The sequence below is a fragment of the Alternaria hordeiaustralica genome (assembly GCF_023758085.1).
Source record: "Alternaria hordeiaustralica strain BMP 2776 chromosome Unknown scaffold_3, whole genome shotgun sequence".
NCBI classification, from domain to species: Eukaryota; Fungi; Ascomycota; class Dothideomycetes; order Pleosporales; family Pleosporaceae; genus Alternaria; species Alternaria hordeiaustralica.
Genome location: NW_026056775.1, coordinates 1740717 through 1763952, shown reverse-complemented (window position 1 = coordinate 1763952; position 23236 = coordinate 1740717). Strand labels below are relative to the sequence as shown.

Sequence of the window (23236 nt, the reverse complement as noted above, 5' to 3'; positions counted from 1 at the left end):
GAGCCGTACCCAATCGCGGAACGTACAATCGGAGAACAGGGAAGACATGAGGAAACATCGATGTGTTGCCGAACCATCCGAGCGGCGCAGAACAGCACCGCCAGGCGCGCTCGACTCAATCCCGTTTCTCCGTTGCAACAGGCACATCCTGATGGCTCTCAGACCCGCTCGCAACCTGCGATGCCGCTCGACCCGGAGTCGTAGGGCCATATCCAGTCAGGACCTCCATATCCCCATCAGCATCGCTGAAATACTTGTAATCCAAACCCCTCAGCTCATCATCCTCAGTCGCGCGGATATGGCAACCAGGAATCCTGTTGATGATGAAGAGTAAGATGACCGAGACGACAAAAGACCATGCGGCGCATGTAGTCGCAGCAGCTAGCTGGTAACCCATCTGTTTCCAGTTTTTGGCCCACCAGCCGCCTTCGTAGGTGTTGCTTACGCCGTCCATGGCGGGTACGTAGGGTGCGGCGAAGAAACCGGTCATGATGTCGCCGACGTAACCGCCGACGCCGTGGATGGCGAAGATGTCGAGGCCCTCGTCGATGCCGAGGAGGTATTTGTAGCGGACTGTGAAGAAGGATGCGCAGGAGGTGAGGGCTCCGATCAGGGCTGCGGTTTGCACAGGCACAAATCCACAGGCTGGTGTGATACCAACGAGACCGGAGATGATTCCAGAACAAAAGCCGATGATCGAGAATCTGCGCGTAAACATGTACTCCAGAAGGACCCAGGCTATTCCGCCACCAGAGGCGGCGAGGTTGGTGTTGCAGACGATGTAGATGGAGCGAAGGGAGAGGTTGGCAGTCGAGGCGCCTACAGACTGTCAGTACACTGTCTCAACTTCTCGACACACAGCCTTCACTCACCATTGAAAGCAAACCATCCAAACCAGATCAATATCGTGCCAAGTCCAACAAGGAAAGGGCTGTGAGGCTTAAAGTGCGGTATCCTAGGGTGATGCGACTCTTTATGCGGATCAACGCGCGGCCCCAGCATAACGGCCCAAGCCAGGGCAGAGAAACCAGACGCGATGTGTACAGGACCAGAGCCAGCGAAGTCGAGAACACCAAGCTTGTAAAGCCAACCACTAGGATTCCACTCCGCATGTGCTAGCACGTAGTATACAAACGTAGTCCAGCAAAGCAGAAAGAGCATCGAAGGAAATAAGCGTCCTCGCTCAAGCATCGCCCCAGCCAAGATCATCGCGGTGCAGGTAACGAAAGTGAACCCAAATGCAGCATAGAGTATATCAGGGATGTCGGCGTTCGCAAGCGATGGTGAGGCGAGTGTATTGTGTAGACCTGCTTTTGACAAATCTCCAAGGAAAGGGTTGGTTGTATGTGACTGGTAGAGAGAATAGCCGTATACCCAGAATTGGATGCCAACTGCGCAGGCGCAGAAGAGAGATTGGAAGATCATGGTCAGCGCTGCTTTTCGGCGATGCATGCCTGCGTAGAGGAAGCCGATGGCGGGTGTGATTTGCCTGATCGCGATCAGTATGTTTCGATTCCAGCAGATGTGGAAGTCTTGCATACCAACATAGTACAGTGCTGACCAGCATCCAACACAGATCGCCCTTGTCGTAGAGCGCATTGAGATCAGTTGTCATGACGTCTCCTCCATTGGGATCGACAGCGTAGTCCGGCCATTCTGTGATGGGTGTCGGGGCTGGAATGGCCGCCATATTGACAATATGTTGTACGGTAAAGCACCAAAAGTCGCACACTCGGAGCAATTCACAGTACCGAACCCTCGGGGATCTACCACGTTTATATCCAGCGATCTCGTCCCTACGCACGTCTCGGTTGCACGAGCGCACCATCTCTTTCCCAGGATAACATGATATGCAACGCCTCGTTTCCAGCCAACCAAACCCCCGCTAGCAGAACCACTGCCATGGGAAGGAATTTTTCGCCGTGATCGGTATAGTGAGAGCCATTCAACGTTCCTTATCGTTCCACTTCCCCAGGACACTAAGGAGGAGTGGAGATGGCCAAGGAGGCGGAAAGCGGAAGCCAGCCATGTGTATCGCTTGGCGGAAGATAACGGGACGTGGGGTACCGCGCACGTGGAACCTGTCTCAACTCACCCATCGCAAGTGCCTCACGACGACATTGTCAAAGACTTTCGGAAACGAGGTCCCAGCACTTGCGCATTCCAGTAGACAAAGTCTCGTTGTCCATGGCTTTGCTGTCTACCCACTTGCGGGTGGGCGGGCCCTTGCATGTAAGCTCGATATCTCCGGCCTTATCGGCGTCGATCCTGTACTGATGGGTATGCATGGTCAGCCTCAAATGGCTAAACACATGGACCAATGGCGGAAAGCTGGCAACATAACGCGCTTTGCTCATGTCAGCGGCGCCGGCATCGAGGTCAGAGATGTATTGCTGCGCCGACGTCTTGCGCTGCTGAGGCGTCTTGTGTGATGCAGTCAGCGTGTTCTGCGGAAATTGCCTGTATCACGGTCAGCGTACGCCCCAGCACTAGATAAGAAAAGCCGAGCAATGGGCCTATCATGAGACATGATATGATGCTGGACGGCAATGCGCGTTAGGCAGTACCCGAGCAGCCACCCAGCAGTGGCGCCATGATAGCATGCGTTTATTACGTACCACAGTGATGCGAGGAGACCTTCACGCAACCGTCAGCAGTGCTTTAGTATCGTAGTGCAAAGCTTACCTTTGGCGGGCCTCTGCTCTATCAGCCATTTACTGCTGCCGTCATTCGAGCGCAACTCTACCATGCATACCACACAGTCTTCTTCGGCTGCCTTCTTCTTCGCCACTTTCTTCGGAAATAGTGAGCAGTACGTGGATATAGATTTCGACTCTCCAGTAGGCGCCGGCAGCTTCCGCTTCTTGGAATCCTCGACAGGTGGGCTATCAAGATCATCGTCGTCGTCTTCCGTTTCTACATTTGACTTTGGCGTTCCAATAGCGAAGTACTGCGAGATAGTGTTTGTTTGTTTCGTGGTGGCTTTTCTCTTTTTGTTCGCTCGTGGCGGCTCGTCGTTCGTTGCGTCTTCAGAAACTGCAACCAAGTCTTCGGTATCTAACGACGCACACAGAGAGCATGCGTCCTCGATGTCAGGTATTACAACCGCCGACTGGCGCTTGTCAGATAACGCCTTTCCTTCGCTGTAGGCTCTGCATGTCGACTGAATAGGACACTCGTCACACCTGGGTCGCGGCGTACACAAAGTGGATCCGAGCTCCATAAGCGCTTGATTCCACAGCCCGGGCACCTCACTCGTCCGTATTTCCGGAAAGTTAGAAGCGTGTTTGATTAGTCGATCAGCCATATCCCAAAGAACATCGGTAGCCTTCTTGTCTTTGACGTCCATGTACAAACCCAGCTGTCGACTGAGCACGCGCGCCACGTTCCCGTCGAGGACAGGCTCTGCTTCACCGAATGCGATACTAGACACCGCGCCTGCGGTATATCTTCCAATGCCGGGAAATTCCTGTAGCTCCGTAGCACCACTGGGGAGTGCGCACGAAGCACCAGCAGATTTGGCAATCATAGCCTTCGCACCTTCATGAAGACGTGTTGCACGTGAGTAGTAACCCAGACCCTTCCATACGGAAAGAACATCATCATGGTTCGCTTCGGCAAGATCTTGAACCGTGGGCCACTTTTCGACCCAATTGTTGAAATACGCTATCACTGTCGACACGCGAGTCTGTTGAAGCACTATGCGGTTGTCAGCCAAAGTTTCCTCAAGCCTCCAGTGGAAGACGCGATCGCGAACAGAGCACGTGACACCGCGTTCACGCGTCCAATGTAAAAACTCCACCACAAAGAAAATGATATACTCACTAACTTCCGAAACCCAAACCTCATACGCCCTCTTCGACAAAACGCGTCCCAGCTCTTCCTTGTCTTCGTACTCGTCCGGATCAATCCATTTCTTTCTCCACGGCATACTACGCGTCTCCGCAACGCCATGGAACCAACTCAACAACGCGTCGCAACCTGATCGACCGTCCAAAAGAAGCGGGTAGTGGTACGACGCATCGTGTGCGCGTGCAGGTGGTATTGCTGGCGTTAGAGGTGTTGCGGGAGGTGCAATGCTGGATTTGCTGGATTTGCTAGGTTTGCTACTGGGCTTGGCGACCGTGGTAGCCTTCTTGCGCGGGGCCATGGCGCGTTGGATACGTGTGTAGATAATTGTAGAGGGTTGGCAGTCCAATGGCGAATTGATGTTGCTGGTTGCAATGCTTCGTGATGCAGGTTAGGTGTAAGGGGAGGGATTTGTGGAGATGCGATCGCGCTAAGCTTTGCTAGTGCTCCGATCGAGCTTACTGCTTCATCTCCTGAGCGCAACATGACGCATATTCATGACTTCTCAGCCAGTACTCGGAGTCGTTTGCTTGGAACTTGGATAATTAGATGGCACCATCTTTGTACATGTGCGTAGTGGAGTGCATCGTACTTCTAATGGTGCCCATTCTGTTGTCAGGCGAAAGAAACATCTGTGAGCTGCTTAATGAAACCCAAGTTCAGAACACGTTCAGATCGAGTGCGAATAAAGAAGACGGAGACAACTGGTGGATAGTATTCAGCTCCGTCACGGTGCCATGCAAGTCATCCAACGCCCAAGAAAATGCTGTTCCAGAAAGCGACAGAAGCTATCTACTTCGCGCGCATATGATGAAGGTTGCCACATAAGCTAGTTAAACATCCGTAAATATCCAATCCAAATCAATATGGGGTATAGGAACAAAGAAGAAGAAGAACAACAACAACGAAAGTAAGTGCTCGCTAAATCCAAGGGTCCCTTGGCGTATGCCGACAGAGTCTAACCCAGATATGTGTGATGCTCGCCGCAAACAAAAACAGCTATGCCGGCGGTCTAAATGAATGATAAAAGTCGATCGCTAAGCGCGCGGAGATGGTTCATGTTGCAACCAAATGTCGCCACCTTCTCCCTTCTCCCATTTCTTCCATGCTATCTCATAAGCATCTTCCAAGTCTCTGACCCAGCGTCTGGTGTCGAAAAGCGGGCTTGACCATCGTGATTCGTAAAGCATGCGGCGAAGCTCACTTAAACGACCTTGCGCTCGGTAGCCGTTATACGTGCAGTTGCGTGCGAGACGTACGGCCATGGCTTCGTAGCCGTCGTCGTTGCTCGCAATGAGCTCTTTCGCAGCTTGAGCACCTGCTGGTGTCTTGGGTAACGCGCCCTTGAGGATTGAGGCTGCCATGCGAGAGCACATCTTGTACTTGTAGCGAGGTAACGTCAGTAGTGGTGTTCCAGACCAGAGGACGTCGGCGGCGGTTGTGTGTGCATTGCACTCCGGTGTATCAAGGAACAGATCGCAGACACGAGCCCTAGAAATGTGCTGATGCTTCTGTGCAACATCGGTGAACATGATGCGGCTTGCCACATCTGCACCTGCCCAGGCAAGAGCCGTCTGCTTGAGGTTGGTCTCGCCAAGATCGGGGAAACGCAAGAGCCAGAGAACGGCATTGGGAACCTTTTCAAGAATGCGCAACCAGGTACGGAACGTCGTGGGCTCGATCTGATGATAACGTTAGTAAGCGATCAAACACATGGAAGAGGCGCAATTCAACTTACTTTGTACAGCTGGTTGAAGTTTGCAAGGATGATCGCATTATCCGAGAGGTTCGGAAAGATCTCTTTACGCATAGCCCACCTCCGCTGTTGCTCTTCTTCCCAATTGGGCTGTCGTCCTTGCGAGTCTGGAGCACTTTGTCGATGGTCACAGCAGAAGAAAGTGTCCCGGCAGAAGACAATGTTCTCTCCGTAGATCCATTCTTCGTCTGAACCACCGCTGTTGTCGTCTACAAGAGCGTCTTCCAGGTCAATGTTACGGCGCCATTGTCGGAGTGTATCTGGAGGAACAGCGGTATCATCGGCAAGAAGATAGTCACACCACTCGGCGCCGAGAGTACCCGCGAAACCCATGAACGCCATCTGGATAGGGGCGGGACGGGCAGCGAAGACTTCATTCCGCGCACCTCTTGTGTAGCCGTTCAAGTTGACAAGAACATGGATGCCATCTTGAGTTATCTGGTGAACAAGTCGTTCCGCTGACCAGCTGCTGGCATCGTAGAAGACAGGCGATTCCCTCTCAATCTGCTTGCGATGCTCTGATCCATCACTCGCTGTGGTGGCATAACAGTATGCCTTCACTCTACCTGGATTGTGGAAACCGAATACCGACTGCATCAAGTGGGCCAACGGGTGGTTGTTGAAATCCGATGATACGTAGCCGACCCTCAAGTATGGTTTCGGTGGCGCAGGAGGCTGGTAGACGGTCGCAGGTAACCAAGGGACTCTCAACGTCGAGGTCGAAATGCGGAGGCCATTACGTTGCGAGATAAGACGTATCTGTTTAGCCGACATGGGGCAGGTGAATGTGTGGAACGGTAGGACAGTAGGCGCCGCAGGTACCGTCAAAGCTGCTGGCAATTGAGGTCTCTTGTAGGAGGCCGGTGGTCGCTGTGTTCCAGTGACGTAGCGATCCTGGTACCATTGCCAAGTCATCCATCGTATAGCACGCTCAACGAGTCGTACGATGCGAGCACCCTCCCACTTTTGACCCTTCCATTGCTGCAACACTGACACCATGCTATCTTCTTTCTCTTTCACATTTTGCGTGCTTCCCGTGAGAGCCAGAGGACGAATGACATCTTGTATGAATTGTTCATTCATCATGCCTCGGCCCCAATCCTCACCATCTGCAAGCTGTTTCTCGACCAATTTCACGACTTTGTGGATCCAGCCTGAGCTCGACGCACCGGGTATCTTGGCGTCTAGAAGCATGCCACTGTCGTTGACATGCCAGCGGTCTCTTGATCCGCCGTGTTCGGCAATACCACCTCTGCCAGCCCAGTTGCAAACAGAGTTAAGGGCATTAGCAAGCCCGCAGACAGCTTCGGCAAAATCTGGACTGGACTTTACTGCTTTTCTGTAGTAGTAAATGGCATCGGCTATCCGGCCTTTGTCTTTGACGGCGTTGGCGAGGTTGGCGAGAGCAATGTCGAAGTTCGGATCACACTTGACTGCCTGTGTATACATGTTTATAGCAGAATCTAGTTGGCCGATATCTTTCAAGAGGCTTCCAAGGTTTGTATAGAGATGCGCATGGGATGAATCGAGCTGGAGTCCGTAATGGTAGTACGCAAGCGCAAGAGCTACTCCACTACCGGGCATCAGCCCAGGGATGTGGGGTCCGGCAAAAGCATGCGACATTGGATTGGCTTTCGAAGGGGCAGATTGCTGTACGCTAGCGAGAAGAATGCCCACATTGTTTGCAGTCGATGGGCTAGGCTGCAGGGAAAGCGACAGGTAGTATAGAGCCAAAATCTCTCGTACACCATAGTTACTTTGGTAAACGGTATTCTTGGGTGAGTTGGTTGCCATGCCGTCCTGGAAAATCTTTGCTAACGAAAGCAGAGAGTTGCTTGTAGTCGAGATAGCCGCCTTCCTGGAGAGACCTTCGCTAGGAACGTATTTCAGGCCCGGAAGTTGGCCGTGCGGCGCGAAGCAGAGCAAAGCCGTTCTGGTCGCTGCGTCCGGCGGTAGCAGTATAGGATCAGACGATGGGGGCATACGTCGACCTCCTGGAGAGCGTTCCGCTACATTGTATCCAACGACGCCAAGAATGCGCCTGATGAGGCCATCGATGCCATTGGGATGAGGTCCAGATGCGATGAGGACCGCGTTCTCGAAAGCCCTGGCGGCACCGGCGTTGTCGCCGAGTGCGTACAACATGTTGCCCTTGGCATGCACCAGAGCTAGAACGCGACCGTTGTCGCAACCAGCAATGGCATAGCCGCTTGAACCAAAGCCTGGCTGGTCCGAGCCAGGGAGCTCGTCTAGATCCTTGAAGACGGCTTCGTCCTCCCCCTCGAACTCAAACACGGGCCGATCAGATGCTTCCGATAGACTTGACTCGCTTATTTCAGAGGCAGAACGTTCGCTCTCGACTTCGAGGCTCCGAAGAGCGTCGGCCCTTTTGGCAAATCTCAAATGGCGTTCAACTTCTTCGATGACCTGAACGGCTTCACGACCTTTGTGGTCACTGCAGAGTAATCCAATCAGGTGCTCGACAGCTTCGAAGTAACTGGGGCGAAGTTTCACTGCGCGTCTCCAGTAGTTTTCGGCTTCACGCTTCTGCTGAAGAGCAAGCATTGTAGCTGCAAGGTTCGAGATAGCTTCAACATGACTGATGCGCGTTAGTATGACTCGGGGATAGAAAGTGGGGTGCTTACTCTTTGTCCAAGGTAAGGATGTGTTTGTACCAGTCCTGAGCCTTTTGATAGTCACCTAGTGCATACGCGAGACAACCCCCTAAAAGTATGCCATCTATCCAGCTCCATTTACTCTCTTCACAATGCTTCGTGATCGCTTCGAGCGCTGAGGCAGCGGTCATACTCGGAGGCAGGCCCTGGCGGAGATTCTGATGGGCGCTTGCAACTGAGCCAGAGGTCCGCCGCAAGGTACGTGGTGGATCCATGCCTGGCATTGGGGGCAGCATAGAGTGTTGCGGTGGTAACCCTTGCCATGATTGGCCATTTGCATCCGAGCTGCCTACGGACCACGCGGACAGGGAGCGCGAGTGTGGCATTGCGGGTCTCCTAGATCCGAAATCTGCCCTCGAGTGAGAGGCATACTGAGTAGGAATAGGATATGAGACACGTCGCTCCAGAGATGGAACGCTGTTGGTGGAGGAACTCGACAGACTGAGTCCAGGCTGCCGTGGCGGCTTAGGATAGATGTGCGGTCTATGGTGTGTACGTCCATGAGCGTTTTGCGAACTGGCTTTACGTGTTGATTGAAGGTACTTGAGTAGGTCCACATATACTGCGTGAGCCCAAGCAAACACCTTTTCCCGACTTTGCCCGTTGGGTGACTCTGGCCCGTACTCGTCGGTCGGCATGATGGGGGTATACTCCGCGACTGGCGTCGTCTGGCCAGAGTGTAGGTAATCTTGAGGACGCTGTGTGAGAGGGGGAGGTAGCGATTGATTCTGATAGTCTAACGCGACATGGTTTTGAGGCTGTGCATAGGGGGATAAGTCTATTGACGGCCTCGCTGGATGATTGTAGGCGCCTTGGGTATAATCCAGGTGGACAGGATTTTGCGGATAATGAGCATAGTTGGGCACGACATTGTAAGGGTGACTGATAAAGGCATTACTATGCGGGTGACTCCAATTGTGACTCGGATGATGTAGGAAACGAGGATCCCGCATGGCAGCAGGCCGATATGGGATGTAAGTGCCGTCGTGCCAATAGGGTCCAAATGGTCCTTGGTCGTTGGAAACAGTCGGATTCAACGGCGCCTGGAAGGGCGGGCCCATGGGCCCGCAGAAGGGATGGCCATACATTTGATATGGAAGAAGAGGTTGTAACGTGGGTATTTGGTTTAGCATAGAATCAATCTGGGGTAGGTGCTGGCCAGTAAGACCCGACCCGGTCTCGAAGTAGCGACTGGGACTCCATTCTGGCGTATTCTGTTGACCGTGTCCGAAGCCGCTGTTGACACCTGGCGAGCGAAGAGGCAGATCCTGCTTGACACCGTAAGGTGGTTTTGATTCAGCTGTCACGGGAAGGAGGATGTGTTTGGTTGCATGCGGCTCCCCGTTCTTTTCGACGGATGTGCCGTCATACGCAGCTGCCAGAATTCCGTTGGGCGTCTTGCGGCGGAGCATGTGTTCTGCGGGTTTGGGTGTCCGGCCAGACTCGGAGGGCTGGGAGCCGTACGAGTTGTGTCTGGAGAGCGGGTGGGCGTACTGCTGCGGCCGCGCTTGCTGGGCGAGACTGTGTCCCTCGAGGTTGGCGGCATTGCGCAGGAACGGGGCGTGGGCGGGGGCAGGAGCGATGTTGTTGTAGGCCACGGAGGAGGGAAGCTGCGACGGCGGCTGCGGGGGGTACTGCCGAACCATAGTCATGGTGAGATATCAGACAAGTCGTGGGAGTGGTATTCAGAGGGTCGACACAGCCTCACCAGGAGCGACTGGTGCCGATGCCTTCGCGAAATCGTCGCCTGTCTGCTACGACTGACATGTCTTTGGGGCGTGGCTCGGATTCCTCAGCACCGGGCGTCCCCGTACTGGCACGTCACCAGCAGAGACCCCGGCAGTAGCGGGAGAACAGGTGGTCGCAGATGCTGTCGGCAGCAGGTAGGCGTCTATTTACGGCGCCGGTAATGACGGGTGTGTCGCGGGGTTGGATGGGAGCGGAGTGTGGCGGTGGCCCCAGGCGTCAGCGCGCGATGGATGAGGATATGCGGCAGGAGCGGTGGCCGGTGGTGTAGGTATGTAAGGGCGGGTCCCTAGACGTGTCTGTCTGGAATGTACCCACTCGCATGCACCAGAGCCGCCGGTCTGGCTGCGCACTCGCGGGCGGATAGTTTGCGCGTTCGTGGGACGCGGTCGGGCGTCGTGTCGCGGAACGGGAGTCGTCTGCGCGGAGGGCGCACAGCAGCGGGCTTGGGGCACAGGATAAGCGTGGTACGGGCGGCGACCTGGGGCGCAGCAGCGGTCCGTCACGTCGTCTCTGCCTGGCTGCGTGTCTGCAGCGGTCCAGCGCCCGAGTCGGAGGGCGAGAATGTCAGCGCTCAGCAGGTGCGGCGATGCCTGCTTTTTCTCACTGTCGGCGGATAGGCGGGCGCGAGAGATGACGAGGTGTGGTGCGGCGGAGACCAAGCAGCGGCAGGCCTATCCACTTCCGTATGCACTCAGTCGTTCGAGTGGTGGCTTGGAGCGATCCCTGCTGCAACACGACAGGCCGTCTGGGGGTTTCCGGTGATGATCGATGATCGATGATCGCGCTCTACGCAAGACGTGTCAGGCGCCGGATGTCAATACACGTGAAGCCTGAAAGACTGAAGGCCGCTCGCTGCTACACCGACTCGATGAAAAGAAAAGTCGGTCCTGATGCTCTCCGCATCGCGCGTCGCCAACTCCACCTGGGCGGGCTGCAGAGCCATCAAGCCGCCGTCTCTGGCGGCTTACCAGGGCCCTAGTCCCATCCAACGTTCACGGCGATCTCCAGCGCCAATCAGCCTTCTAATCCACCAGCGCGTCCATCAATGCAGGTGCCGCAATATCCACTGGGCCACCACCATGCATCCAGCGTCCAACAGCCCGCCGTGCCCGTTCTTTGTCACCTAGTCAGGCCGGCCCTTTTGCTCGAGCTCTGATGATGTAGTATTGGGGCGCCCGAAACGCCCTTTGTATTTAGGCGAGACTACCGCCGCATATACGGCTGCAGCTGCTTGTCTGACTGAGACGGCTGCATATCTGTCTTCACATGTCGAACCACGATTATAGTAACTCATCACTGATGCCATGTTTCATGTGCCAGGCGCATGTCGATCCGCATAGCGTACCAAGAATGCGGCACCGGACGGAGCGGAAGCTGTGTATTCGACAGCACATGACCATGAGCAGGAACTCAATGTGCATGTATGTTGACCTCGAAAAAGGACCACTGGAGCCAAACCAAAAGGCAAGACAACGCGGTGAGTAATGGGTCTTTCCTCTTCTTCACACCAAAATAGGCCTATACAGTAAGGGAAGTAAGGGCCAGAGTGTTGGTGAAGTGAACATCACGAGCATAGTGTCGCCGCCGGAACCATGCCAGCATACATGGTTCGGAGCATATCCAGGCAGCGACGTAGTGAGCTGGCTTGATTCTGATATCCAAGTTTGCTTGTCGGGACTGTACGTGGAAGCACCGCATGCGCCCAGGCGACACGAAGCGGCGCTGTTCCAGGCGAGCATCAACGCCTTGCAGCAATGGCCAGACGTGCGCCTCATCGCCAAAGGCGTAGAGTAGATGCAGGTACTCAGGAAAGAGCGGTGGTTAGTATGAAATGTAGTTCGATGGGTCCCTGACTGTATACTGTGCGCCCAGCCACTGCTCATTGGCAAGTTTGCATGCGGATGCAATAGCGATGATGGCTGAGAGTAACAAACAGTAGAGTGCAGACCAGTGCGTGCAGCCGTGAATGCGACGAGAAAGAACTGTGGTAAAAGTTGGTGTTTGCGATGTCGAGAACTGGAGTTGCAACTCGCAGAGATTTTATTGTGTCGGGGGTGGCTTAGTCATGCCGCGCTCGGCCCTACCATTCGCAATGTGGCATCATTACGAATGTTCCACGGTGGTCAGACACTGAGCCTATATCCCTCCGGACGCCCTCCACACCAAAGGATTCCCGCACAGGCACCGCTGCACTCACCTCACCGAACGTCACGAGTCTCCCTTTCACCATGGAAGAGCAAGGTCCCCCACCACAGCAGGGTCCCCCTCAAGGCGGGCCACCACCAGGCTCGTTTTCTATTCCCATTCCCCTCGGACCCAATGGCGAAAAGCCTACGCCAGAGCAAATACAACAGATCAAAATGCAACTAGAGGCCGAGGCAGCGAAACACGGTATCACGGTTCAAGAATACGTCGGAAGATTGCGCCAGCAAGCCATGGCCCAGCAACAGGCGCAAATGCAGGCGCAACAGCGTGCTCAGCAGCAGCAACAACAGCCCATCCAGCCCGGTCCTCCCAAGCCAGAAGCCATTGCTGTCGCCAACTGGCTGAAGTCGCAGGACTTGAAGCCTAGGACAGTCGTACATGACGAGAAAAGGAAGGACATGTTCAAAGGTAAGCATTGCATACACCTCAGTCCTACACGTCATACTCACACCCAACAGTCAAGCGAGCAATCCGTGCCTTGCAGTCCCCCGCATATCAAAAAGCCCGAGCAAAGAACCCTCTCCTCCCCGAAGTCATCGACCGTGCCTCCGCCGAGAACTGCTTCAAGCTGCTACCGCTCTCTCTCCTCGCCCTACGAGTCACCAAGGTCGACGACCATGCGCACGATGGCCACAACCATGCCAAGCCCAAGCGCGTCAAGGGTCTGTGGACAGTCAAGATTGAGCAGCACCAAGACGCGAACGACGACAACTACTACATCTGGCTGTACGAGGGGTCGCAATGGAAGCAGAAGCTGTACGCTGTTGGCGCACTACTTCTCGTCATTACGATAGTGCTCTTCCCTCTATGGCCACTTTTCTTGCGACAGGGCGTGTGGTACTTGAGTATGGGCATGCTTGGTCTTATCGGGTTGTTCTTCGCCATGGCGATTGTTCGGCTCATTATCTTCATCATCACCGTCTTCACGATACCACCTGGCTTCTGGCTCTACCCTAATCTGTTTGAGGATGTTGGTTTCTTCGACTCGTTCCGGCCTGTCTACGCATGGCAAGAGGTATGTTTCCTTTGCTGAAGCGTGTAGACCGAAAGCTAACATTTTCAGACTCCCGAAGACATCAAGGCGAAGAAGGCTGCGAAGAAGGAGAGGAAGGCTGCCAAACTCGCTGCAAAGGCCGCCGGGGGAAAACCCAAGAAGGGTGCCATCGATGCTGCCCCCGCTCAAGCTGCACCAGCGCCCGTTGCTGCACCCGCCTCTGAGCCTGTCAACTCCGCGCCACAGCCCACCGGTTCAGAAGCCGCACCAGAGGGTGCCGTCACACAACGGGCGCCGCGCGCAACGGTGGAGGAGGTAGAGGAGGAGTAGAAATTCTTCTTAGAAGAGGATTGCACGTATTCTGATGAAGAGGATTACACGTGCTCTGAAGAAGAGGTAGAGAACGCGTACTCATCGGACTGACAGCGGTTTGACACTTTGCATGGGTTAGCTGGACGGCGCAATAGGCGTTTAAGAGAACGATTCACATCCACCCACATCTATGCACGCAGCAGAGATTTGGAGACGGATTATAGGGCATGGGGTGTCTGGCGGATACCAGGGTGTTTGTGCCTGTACATGTTTAGTGTAGCGACTCTTTTCTTGCTACATACTCCAATTCCATCACTCGACATATTTTCAACTTGTGTACCTGACACCCACAGGACGTATACCGGGTAACACCATGCTAAATACCTACTCCGCCACCTTTTCAACCTGTTACACTTTATTGCCCCGATAACTTTCTAACAATTGTCAACCAACGAACCAGAAAACTCTGCTTAAGCACTGTCCCGTCACCACCAAGCAAGACTCTACCCAAGCACAGTCACCAACCACCAAACAAAGCCACGTACACAACGCGGGGTACGCATCCAATCAATCCGAAGTGGGGTCCCTTGTCATAACTATCAAGTTTACTATTTTTTCCTCGCTATCGATAAATTATGCGCGGGCGTAAAGGTAAACGCTTAATGTACATCAAACAAGGTCGATTCATGTCCCGCGAAAAACGGAAAACTCTACACGTGGGTGATTACGGTATGTTCGCTTACGCCGAGGTGGGGAAGGGACGGGATGAACGGTTGTTGCATTCGGTTCGGGGGTTGGGTGCTGGGTTGACCTTGGTGCTGGGATGGGTGTGGTAAAGTTGGGTGGAGGGGGGTTCGTACGAGGGTTTGTTGGTGAGAACACTGGGATGGTATGGAAATAATCATGTTGGCATGGTGGGTTTCGTGCACTCAAATTGTGAGAGAAGATTGAGGGTAGATCTGGAGACTAAGCTGAGAAGGAAGTGGAGAATTGCGGTTTCATGCGTGCAAATGAAGAAACGAGTCGGGATAACAGGTATCTTGACTACATCCAGCGAACGTGCTGGAGGGAAACTTGTCCTTCTCGTACTGGAGGATTATCCTAAACGCCATTCAACCATGCAGTATAATCATTTTTTCCTGCGCCAGCACGCTTCGTCAATGTCGTATGATGAGGCGCCAGAACCAAACGCCCTTGAAACACAGTCTAGCGAGAATTCCTACTCCGCCGATGCAGGCGGCTGGCCGCCCTCGATGCTTTGGTCTGTGTTTTCATGAGTCGAGGCAGGAGCGAGGCCGGAGTGGACGGTGGGGGAGTGGGTGACTTGGCTGGTGGGGTTTTGGTCTGCTAGTTGGCGCTCTGGGTTCGAAATGTTAGCACCGCGCTTCAATGTGGTGGCTGGGAAATGGCATACCAAGTTCTCTTATCCTTAGCTTCAGCATCTGGTTCTCGCGGGTCAGGTTCTGGGTTTCGGCCTGGTAGAAGGCACTCTCGTCTCTTGAAGTCGCGGGGCTGGGAAGCATATCGTGGGGGTCGTAGGGTCCTGCTTGGCCTGATATGGGACGCAGAGCTGGAGATCCGGCATGGCTGCTGTGTCGTGAACGATCAGCGAAGGATGACTGACGACTGATGGTACCGAAACCGAATGGAGAGCGCGATCGAGGATGGGTAGCGGATGGTAAGGGTGAGACGATAGGTGGTGAGATGTGTGTGGACTGTGTGAGCGAGGGAGGTATAGACATGGAGCGCTCCGAGGTTGGAGTGCTATCGTCGACGGCGGAAGCAGAGGGCTGCTGCTGGTTTGCTTGGAGGGTGTTGATCTGAGCTTGTTGGGAACGGATCATGTTGAGTAGACGGTTCTACAGACGTCAGTATAAAGATACATGCTAGACAGAACAGCACAAAAAGCGGTAGTCTGCTCTACACTCTCTGCCATCATGTCGAAAACTCACCACCTGTCCTTCCTGCTCATACTCCAGCTCTTGATGCAGCTCGCCCAAACTAGGCGCACGCTCATGGTGCGGGCTATGCGGCCATGGACCCCTGCTACGGGAGGATGGGCTCTGCTGCATTTCTCCAGGTGCCGGGATAGCTGGGTCGTTCAAGTTGAGGTTCATGCGAATGCTGGACCGGCGACGCGCACGCTCGACATCCCTGCGCATACTACCCGAAGAAGGTCGACGCGTCTCTTCGTTGTGAATACCTGCATTCATAGCGGCAGTGGCAGCGAGTGAGTGCGGTGAAGTAGCCATGGTGCGTGAGTTTGTGGGTGACTGGTTGCGGGGAGAGGGAGATGCATGGGGAGACGCGGGCAGGGTGTTCAGATCGGGCGCCATAGTACTTAGGACTCTCAGGTGGTGGTGTGATGTGCCGTCCTAAGAATGAGGCGCGGGCATAGGATGAAGTCACCAGCGACGCGTGACCTCGTGCTGAGCTCCCGTTCGATGAGGTTGGTGGGGTGAGCGGGGCTAAGCGTGACACCTGGGCGGCCCTGAGCACGGCCAGCGCTACTGCAAGGTACACCTGCGCCCACGCCGCATCCTCCCCAGGTCAGCCTCATTTCCTTTTGCTGTCTGTTTCCTCGCTCCAGCCCTGCGAAATCTCGCGCCGCAATAAGATTCGCACTATTCCCACTGTGCATGCCACCCTTGTGCAGCGGCGGGCATCGCAGCTCGATAATCGATACGTGCATGCACCTCGCCGTCTGCGTCACACCTGAGACGACCTCACCACTATGCAAAACGCCCAGAGTTGTGTCGCTCTACATAGAGCACCCCCGGGTACTTCTGCCGCAGTGCCCGCGCTGCTTTTTCGCGCCCTCACCACATGTTCTCAGATTCAATTCGTGTTTGGCGGGAAGGGGCCATGGGTTCCGCAATAAGGAATATCGAGCTTGCGAACCCCATCCAATATCTCCGAGTATTGACTGTCGGCGATCATTCATGCCGACGTGTCGTAGATCGTGCAGGCCTCGACTCCAGTCACGACGCCGTGCAATCAAATCTCCACGTTGGGCCAGCACGCCAGCAAGCTTCAGCGACGGCCTTGGGCACAGTGGCCCGAGGCTGCCGCTGAAACATCGTGGCTGCACGTCGACAATCTTCATCGTCGTCGGCGCCTGATGAGATCCCGCTGCGTCCGGGCAACACACCTTCGCCGTCTGGCGTCGAGTCTATTATGTAGCTTGCGAGCACTGTCAAAAGACGTTGTGCCGACACTTCACCGGCTAGCCAGGTCAAACACGCCAATTTTGGCCAGGCGAGCGCTAGCGTGCGGCGCCATCGCATCCCTCCCAACTTTCTTCTGAATATGACCGTAAAGGGGCCTTCGTGCAGCCCCTGCGTCCTCGCATCACACACGACGGAACCTGGGAACAGCTCCCCCTGTACGCTACCATGATTAGGGAGCATTCATCTGCGGCAACTAACGCTTGCCACTTTTCCTCTCCACGACTCAACTCAACGTTGACAAGTCGTTTCAGTCCCGTCTGCTTTCCTCTGCTTCCGTCATATCTGCAGCTCGTTCTGCTTCTCTAGGGGCTCATGTCCTGTCCTCTCGTTTGATCTCTCCCTCTCCTAGTATTATACTCCTGCCACCTATACCACGCTCCTTCTACCCCCAACCTGGCAATCTCCACACTCTCTACCGGCGCACTGATCTCGCCATACTGCAGCACTGCACTATTACTCCCACGACAAACTACTTTCTACTGACTCCATACTTTGACTCGGTCCGACGGTTTGCTTACGCTGAATGCAAGCCTACCCTGTCAGGGTCTTGAGGAACGCTTGGATTGCCCGTGCAACCAATTTGCACGACCTGGATTGCCCGCCCACATCTACCGTTTGAGCCAACGTTGCTCTGGTATCGACCGTACTTCGCCGGCTTCATAAGCCAAGGTCGCCCACCATGTCCGCCCTGTCTGGCCAAATCTTTGCTGCTTCGTCCAATCCTGTCGGCAACATGCGGAACAAGACTCACAGCTCATCGATGTCGTCTCGATGGCGCTTCAATCGATCCACCGCGACTCTGCAGGAACCGGAACGGTCACCATCCGTCGCATCACAAACACCGTCGATAGCGAAGAAACAGGCCCCGTTGCCAGCACCTCCTAAGAAAGTGGAACGCGTAGCCTCCAAGATGTCGTTGTTCAGCCTCTTCAGTAAACCCAAAGTAGAGAAAGCTCGCGGGCACACCGAGGTTGGCCTTGCCGTACCAATGCGACCGCAGACGCCACCTAAACCCAGCCCACCGATCTCCATACCCAAGTCTTCTCTCCGACAGAATCCTTCTCCGCCCGCCCAGCAGACGATTCGCGCACGCTCAAGCCAGATCTTCCGACCCGTTTCGATGCGACCAGCTGCATTACACCACGAGTTCGGAAACTGGGATCCACCTCCGCTGTTCCAGGCTTTCCCGCAGTCTTTGAAGCACGCTACCGTACAGGCATGTGTGTTCGCCCCGGAGATCCTGATGAGGACACAAAGTCAGAGACAACAGGCTGAATCGCTGCGCGAGAAGTTAGACATCCAGCGCGACTTGTCTACCATCGCAGAGAACGGCGCAGAGACTAAGAAACTAGAAAAGAACCACAAGCGCCTCATGTCCAACTCGGTGCTGAACCCACAACCTCCGGAGCTTGTCAACAAGATATACATTCTGGTCACGGCCGGCTTTGTGCTACAGTATGCCGGTGATGGCGCGTTCGATCGCTTGCCTGAAAAGGTGCTCAAACTCGGCAAGGAATCAGCGGCATTTGCGTGCGATCTCATACCTGGCAAGCACTGGGTGCTACAGATATCCAGCCACGCAAGCGACGACGGAACATTTGAATCAGGACCAAAGAACTCTCTTCTTGCTCGGTTGCGAACACAAAATGCCACCATGCGCAAGACAGCCACAAGCTTTCTCCTCGTTCTTGAGAGTGCGGAAGAGATGGACGAGTGGATGACCAGTGTGCGTAAGGAGATCGACAGCCTCGGCGGCATGAAGGCAAAGGATGACTACGCGCGAGCGTCCTCTTCTACAGATGACTCCGCTGGCAAGAACTCCTCAGAAACAACTAGTCACCGGTACAGGGTCAACCGCGACCCAAATGCTGTCAGCAGGATCGTGTCCACGGAGCCGCAGCTTTCAACGTCGCCGAAAATCGTGGCCTCTGAATGGGACGCCAGTGAAAAGGACCAGACCAAGATCAGCATCGACTCTTCTAGTGGACAGTCGGCTCGGTACAACAATAACAATAACAGCCGCATCTCAATCGAAATGTCATCGGTTGCTTCGACGCCTGTCTCTCAGCATCAAGTACAGCTTGACCAGCTTCGCGGACGGTCACGATACTCGTTCATGTCGACAGCGACGTCAGCTTCAGGCGCAGGCACCCGCAACACATCGCGGGAGTCGTCTCCAGCACCACACTCCCCTCTCAAAGATGAGTTCACCACTGGAGAGAGTGAGCCCATGCGAAGTGCCATGTCGCTGCGGTCATTCCACATGAACCCCAGTAACTCCATGTCGTCTCGCCGCAGGTCAATGCAGCCCTTGCCAATCACTAATGAGCACTTGATCCAGACCACGACTGTGCCCTCTACAATCAAGCGACACTCCTTGTACAGCCCGGTCTCTCCGACAGTGCCAGAACTAGGGAAGCCGTTCGTCGCGGGCCCGGTCGTACCAGTGAAGGAGGAGGCAGCTCAAAGCACGGTCGACAACGCGCCAGCCCGCTCGTCTCCCTCTCAGCCGAAGATCGATACTTCCGTTCAGGCCGCTAGCGATGACGTTGTACCCACTCGTGAGGATAGCCCAGTACGGTTCAACGCGCACATCTACAGCGCTACACCTCGACGGGATACCATTTCACCTCCTCCCAAAGAACCTGCTCCTGTACCCCCGCCACCCGCCCAGCGTCAGTCAATGATGGGCCCGGCACCAATGTATGCTTCTACTGCCAGTGCTGGTGATGGCAAGACTCGTCGCAGGATCTCGCCAAAGCCCTTCTTACGGCCATTTCCAGTTCGTCCTCAAGCACAGCATGGCGACTCGTCCACGATCCTGCCAAGGCGGCAGTCTTCTCTCACGCCTTCGCCAACACCTTCGCCACTGCCATCTGGTATGGTCATGAACCGATCGGTGACTGCCCCTGTAAGGCCGCCGTCGGCAGCTTCGAACATGACGCCCACCACCAACCCACACAGTCTGCATTCCGCGCAGGCATCGCAACAACTGCGCCGTCCTGCTTCAGTACAAGTACGCTCAGCCGACCACGCGCCTTTCCTGTCAAACCGCCCAATCCGCGCCATCGCATCCACACCGTCCTTTGTTCCCGGCCGAAGAATGTCCAACGCACTTGCTCCATCATCAGACACCAGATCTCACAAGCCAACACCTAGTGTCGAAGCACTCCGACAGCAAGCTTTCGCGCAGCAAAAGACAATTACACCCCGACGAAGCCTTGCGTCCATGGGCCTACCACCACCCGCCCCGCCACCAACCATGCCACTACCGACACTACCGACCCCACCGCGCAACCTGACTTCACCCACACCTCCACCCAACATGCCGCTCCCTCCACCACCACCATCGAGCATGGGTCTCCCCGCTCCACCACCCACCATGCCACTGCCTCCCACACCACCCGAGGCCGCGCTACGTGCTTCGGCAGTCTAAAACAAATCTGTTACAACCTCGATATTGATATTGTCTATACCCGCTGGCGTTTGGATCACAAGCGACCAGGATGCGGTCGTTACGTCGTCATGTCTTTTCTTACGTCCCTGTTATGCCGACCGATACAAAATCTTGTTTTTGCTTGTCGCGCGATACCAGTCTGCTATTTACCGTCGTCGTTGCTATCAACACTTTCCTTGTCCTGTCATTGTTCGCTTCGTTGTGTATCTTTAATATCTTACGCTTCATGTATTTTGTCTTTCACACCACTCCTTTCATCTTCTTCGATTCTTTTTCCTTCGGGAAGGGGGGGCTGTGCCCGTTTTCAGTGCTTTGGGCCGCTTTTTTTTCTTTTCGTGGTAATGAATTAGGGCTTGGGTGGCTGCTCTCTTTATGGTTTTCTATACCATTTTTGGATTGGGAGGATGTGGGATATAAGGGACACGAACACAGACTGGAAGTTCGTTCATCGGCGCTTTTTTTGCTGGGATGGGGAAAAGCGTTGGTGTGGTTACATAGTATGGTTAAGACAGAATGATATATTCTACATACTACTATCTTGCTTTGTGGGTGTGTGATGAACGTGATGAAATTGCTTGACATTAGTGCTGTGCGGAATGCCGAATGAGAGTAGTAAATGAGGCCTGTGGGGCCTGCGTTTTGTGCTGTATACCCCTTCAACGAGAGCAATTGTTGCGTTACATTATAGTACGACATGCTGGCGGCCATGGTGTATGCTAGGCTTAGGAACAAACTACCTAACATTTGGCAAGAAGCGTGCCCAAGTATCAATGTACAACCTTTGATCCTGCTTCCTGAAAGCCGCAAAGGCTAGAACGAGCAAAATGAGGCGAGCTACAACATAGATCGAACCAGAAAACAACGTGAAAATCGAGGACAGTCTCTCCACCCATTTCTCTATCAACTCCCAGTCATTCTCAAGTCTCTCTGTCGTTCCGTTCAAGTTGTTGATGGTTTCCAGTATGAGCGACATGGTTGTGTCTGATATAGCTGGTCTCTGGAGAGATGTTCCGTTGAAATTGATCAAGCGGACGAAATTTGAACTATCTCGTGGGGCTTCGTCGAGCTTGTAGAGGTATTTTGTGTTGCACAGTTGTTTCCAGCAGTAGTGGTTGTTTCTGCACCATGATATCGACGCTCGACCTTTGCTCACGCCGGTTTGGAGTTCAAGTAGGGCCTCTATGCAGGGGAGGAGGTAGAAGCTTGGCTAGGGAAGCGTTAGTCATACGTTGGATCTTAGACTTAAATAGGGAGGCGCTCATGTACTTACTCCGGGTTCGGGAGGCTCAGCAATACAGAGGGTGTTAGCTATCCAGGAGAGCCTGACGTATCTCGAGTCTCTACACTGTTCCGGCTCGGGTGTGATTTTGTGAGGCCTGTCAACAAGAGACTTCATGATAAACTCAGTAGTCGATACGGCTTCGTTGGCTTTCTTGCCCAGCACTTTGAATAGCACAGCTACAACAAGTAAGTTGGCGATGGGCAACGTCGCCGAAAGTACACTTGCGACATGCCAGAGAGTCCTCTCAGTTCGACTCGGAAAGTAATTCTGCCAGGCAGCACAATGGATGCCTCCGAAACACACTGTGGACAAGGCCAACGCGTACGTTAATGTGAAATATTGTGCAGATTGCGCCTGGGGTCTGAACATGTCGTTTGTAATGCGCCAGGATGTCGTCGCTCTATGATTCAATTTGGACAACCGAGGTTGGGACGGACGAAGGGTGCGTTTGAAAAAGGATTCTCCGTGCAATTCCCCCAGCATACAGTTGCCCTTTTTCGGCGTGACGCTTCTCGGTAATTCGATCGGAACCTCAACATCTTTGGGTTTCGCCCAGTTTGCAGCGTAGGTAGCTATGGCAATAGTAGCAAAAGCAACGGTGCAGACCTCTAGCAAACTGATTGGCAGATCGTACATCTTTCGCGTGATGACAGAGACGACCAACCACAGAATTTGAAGCGTCGCGACTATCTTGAAGAGACTATCTACTTTTGACTTGTCGAAGATTGCTTCCTTGGTGAGATACTCATCTTCGAAAGGACTGTGCCCGTTCGGCACACAGCATTTGACCAAGGCGTGTGCCGTCACTGGGAAGTGCTCTACCTGGATACCTCGGATAGATATGTTGCCAATCGTTCCACCCATATTCGCCAGATAACAGTGTGTTAGAGTCCATGTTCTGGAAGGGTTTGTGTTACTGGGTGTCCGGCGTTTGGTGTGCGCAGTGACTGGTAGAGGTCTGGACCACGAGAACTCATGGAACAGCCAATAGAGTAGTTGGCATCCGCGGTCGTACTCGACGTTCCACCCAAAGTTCACTTCTTGCTCTTTAAGTCCATGTAGGTCTTGGATCGCCATTTGTAGTTCGCAAACTGCTTTCGCAAACGCGAACTCCGGAAAGACGACGGTGATTCCCATCCATTTGGTCTTCCGCCAGAATCTCTTCCCCTGACTATCGAGAGGGTCTGGGACGTTGAGATGGAGGATAGTCCATGTACAGGCAAATACGGTAGCCAGACAGCTCCAAAGTATCGTCATAGTGCCGCGCTCGGCAGGACCGTTATGCCATCCAGTATAATTTGTAGTCTCGTTTGCTGCGATCCCAGCGCCGTGCGATGTTTCGACCAAGGAGATGAATGAAGAGAGTGCGCAAATGGCGCGCAGAGCTGGAAAGGGTGCGGTCCCCATTTGCATGCGTCATGAAAAGTAAACAGCTCCACGAGGAAGGAAGTGCTATGCACTATCACGAATACCCAGGTGTTAGAAGCTTGACGTCAGTAAGCAAGAAAACATTATAGGGCTATAGGCAGAAAGCATTCGTCATACTGCTGGGGTCGACCGGCAGAACTGAAGGGATTCTTCCTGGACGAGCTCAGCCTGGTCATCCCTTGCTGAGATAGGTAGACGGCGTTTCCCACCATAGTATCGACAGCATTTCGAAATACGACGGTGTGCAGCAGAGGCATAGAAGCGCAACTCAGTAGCGAGCTGACTCTCTTTCGCGGTTC

The 23236-nt window shown here is 54.2% G+C and overlaps 7 protein-coding genes across 7 annotated transcripts; 2 read left to right on the top strand and 5 right to left on the bottom strand.

Moving 5' to 3' along the window:
- Nucleotides 1-2123: 2123 nt before the first annotated feature.
- Nucleotides 2124-4150, bottom strand: J4E84_002737 (uncharacterized protein; the record flags this gene model as incomplete). Its single annotated transcript, XM_049385356.1, has 3 exons — nucleotides 2124-2460; nucleotides 2619-2637; nucleotides 2686-4150. The coding sequence occupies 3 exons, from the start codon at nucleotides 4148-4150 to the stop codon at nucleotides 2124-2126; spliced, it is 1821 nt and encodes a 606-aa protein (XP_049247379.1).
- A 736-nt stretch (nucleotides 4151-4886) lies between these two features.
- Nucleotides 4887-8170, bottom strand: J4E84_002736 (uncharacterized protein; the record flags this gene model as incomplete). The annotated part of the gene is made up of 2 exons (XM_049385355.1): nucleotides 4887-5531; nucleotides 5588-8170. 2 exons carry the CDS (start codon nucleotides 8168-8170, stop codon nucleotides 4887-4889), a joined length of 3228 nt encoding a protein of 1075 aa, XP_049247378.1.
- A 76-nt stretch (nucleotides 8171-8246) lies between these two features.
- J4E84_002735 (uncharacterized protein) lies at nucleotides 8247-9932 on the bottom strand (the record flags this gene model as incomplete). The annotated part of the gene is made up of 1 exon (XM_049385354.1): nucleotides 8247-9932. The coding sequence occupies one exon, from the start codon at nucleotides 9930-9932 to the stop codon at nucleotides 8247-8249; it is 1686 nt and encodes a 561-aa protein (XP_049247377.1).
- A 2325-nt stretch (nucleotides 9933-12257) lies between these two features.
- J4E84_002734 (uncharacterized protein) lies at nucleotides 12258-13558 on the top strand (the record flags this gene model as incomplete). The annotated part of the gene is made up of 3 exons (XM_049385353.1): nucleotides 12258-12642; nucleotides 12693-13249; nucleotides 13298-13558. The coding sequence occupies 3 exons, from the start codon at nucleotides 12258-12260 to the stop codon at nucleotides 13556-13558; spliced, it is 1203 nt and encodes a 400-aa protein (XP_049247376.1).
- Nucleotides 13559-14759: 1201 nt separating this feature from the next.
- On the bottom strand, nucleotides 14760-15792 carry J4E84_002733 (uncharacterized protein; the record flags this gene model as incomplete). The annotated part of the gene is made up of 3 exons (XM_049385352.1): nucleotides 14760-14899; nucleotides 14955-15399; nucleotides 15493-15792. The coding sequence occupies 3 exons, from the start codon at nucleotides 15790-15792 to the stop codon at nucleotides 14760-14762; spliced, it is 885 nt and encodes a 294-aa protein (XP_049247375.1).
- A 1657-nt stretch (nucleotides 15793-17449) lies between these two features.
- On the top strand, nucleotides 17450-20206 carry J4E84_002732 (uncharacterized protein; the record flags this gene model as incomplete). Its single annotated transcript, XM_049385351.1, has 1 exon — nucleotides 17450-20206. The coding sequence occupies one exon, from the start codon at nucleotides 17450-17452 to the stop codon at nucleotides 20204-20206; it is 2757 nt and encodes a 918-aa protein (XP_049247374.1).
- A 754-nt stretch (nucleotides 20207-20960) lies between these two features.
- Nucleotides 20961-22373, bottom strand: J4E84_002731 (uncharacterized protein; the record flags this gene model as incomplete). Its single annotated transcript, XM_049385350.1, has 3 exons — nucleotides 20961-21434; nucleotides 21498-21685; nucleotides 21995-22373. 3 exons carry the CDS (start codon nucleotides 22371-22373, stop codon nucleotides 20961-20963), a joined length of 1041 nt encoding a protein of 346 aa, XP_049247373.1.
- Nucleotides 22374-23236: the final 863 nt, after the last annotated feature.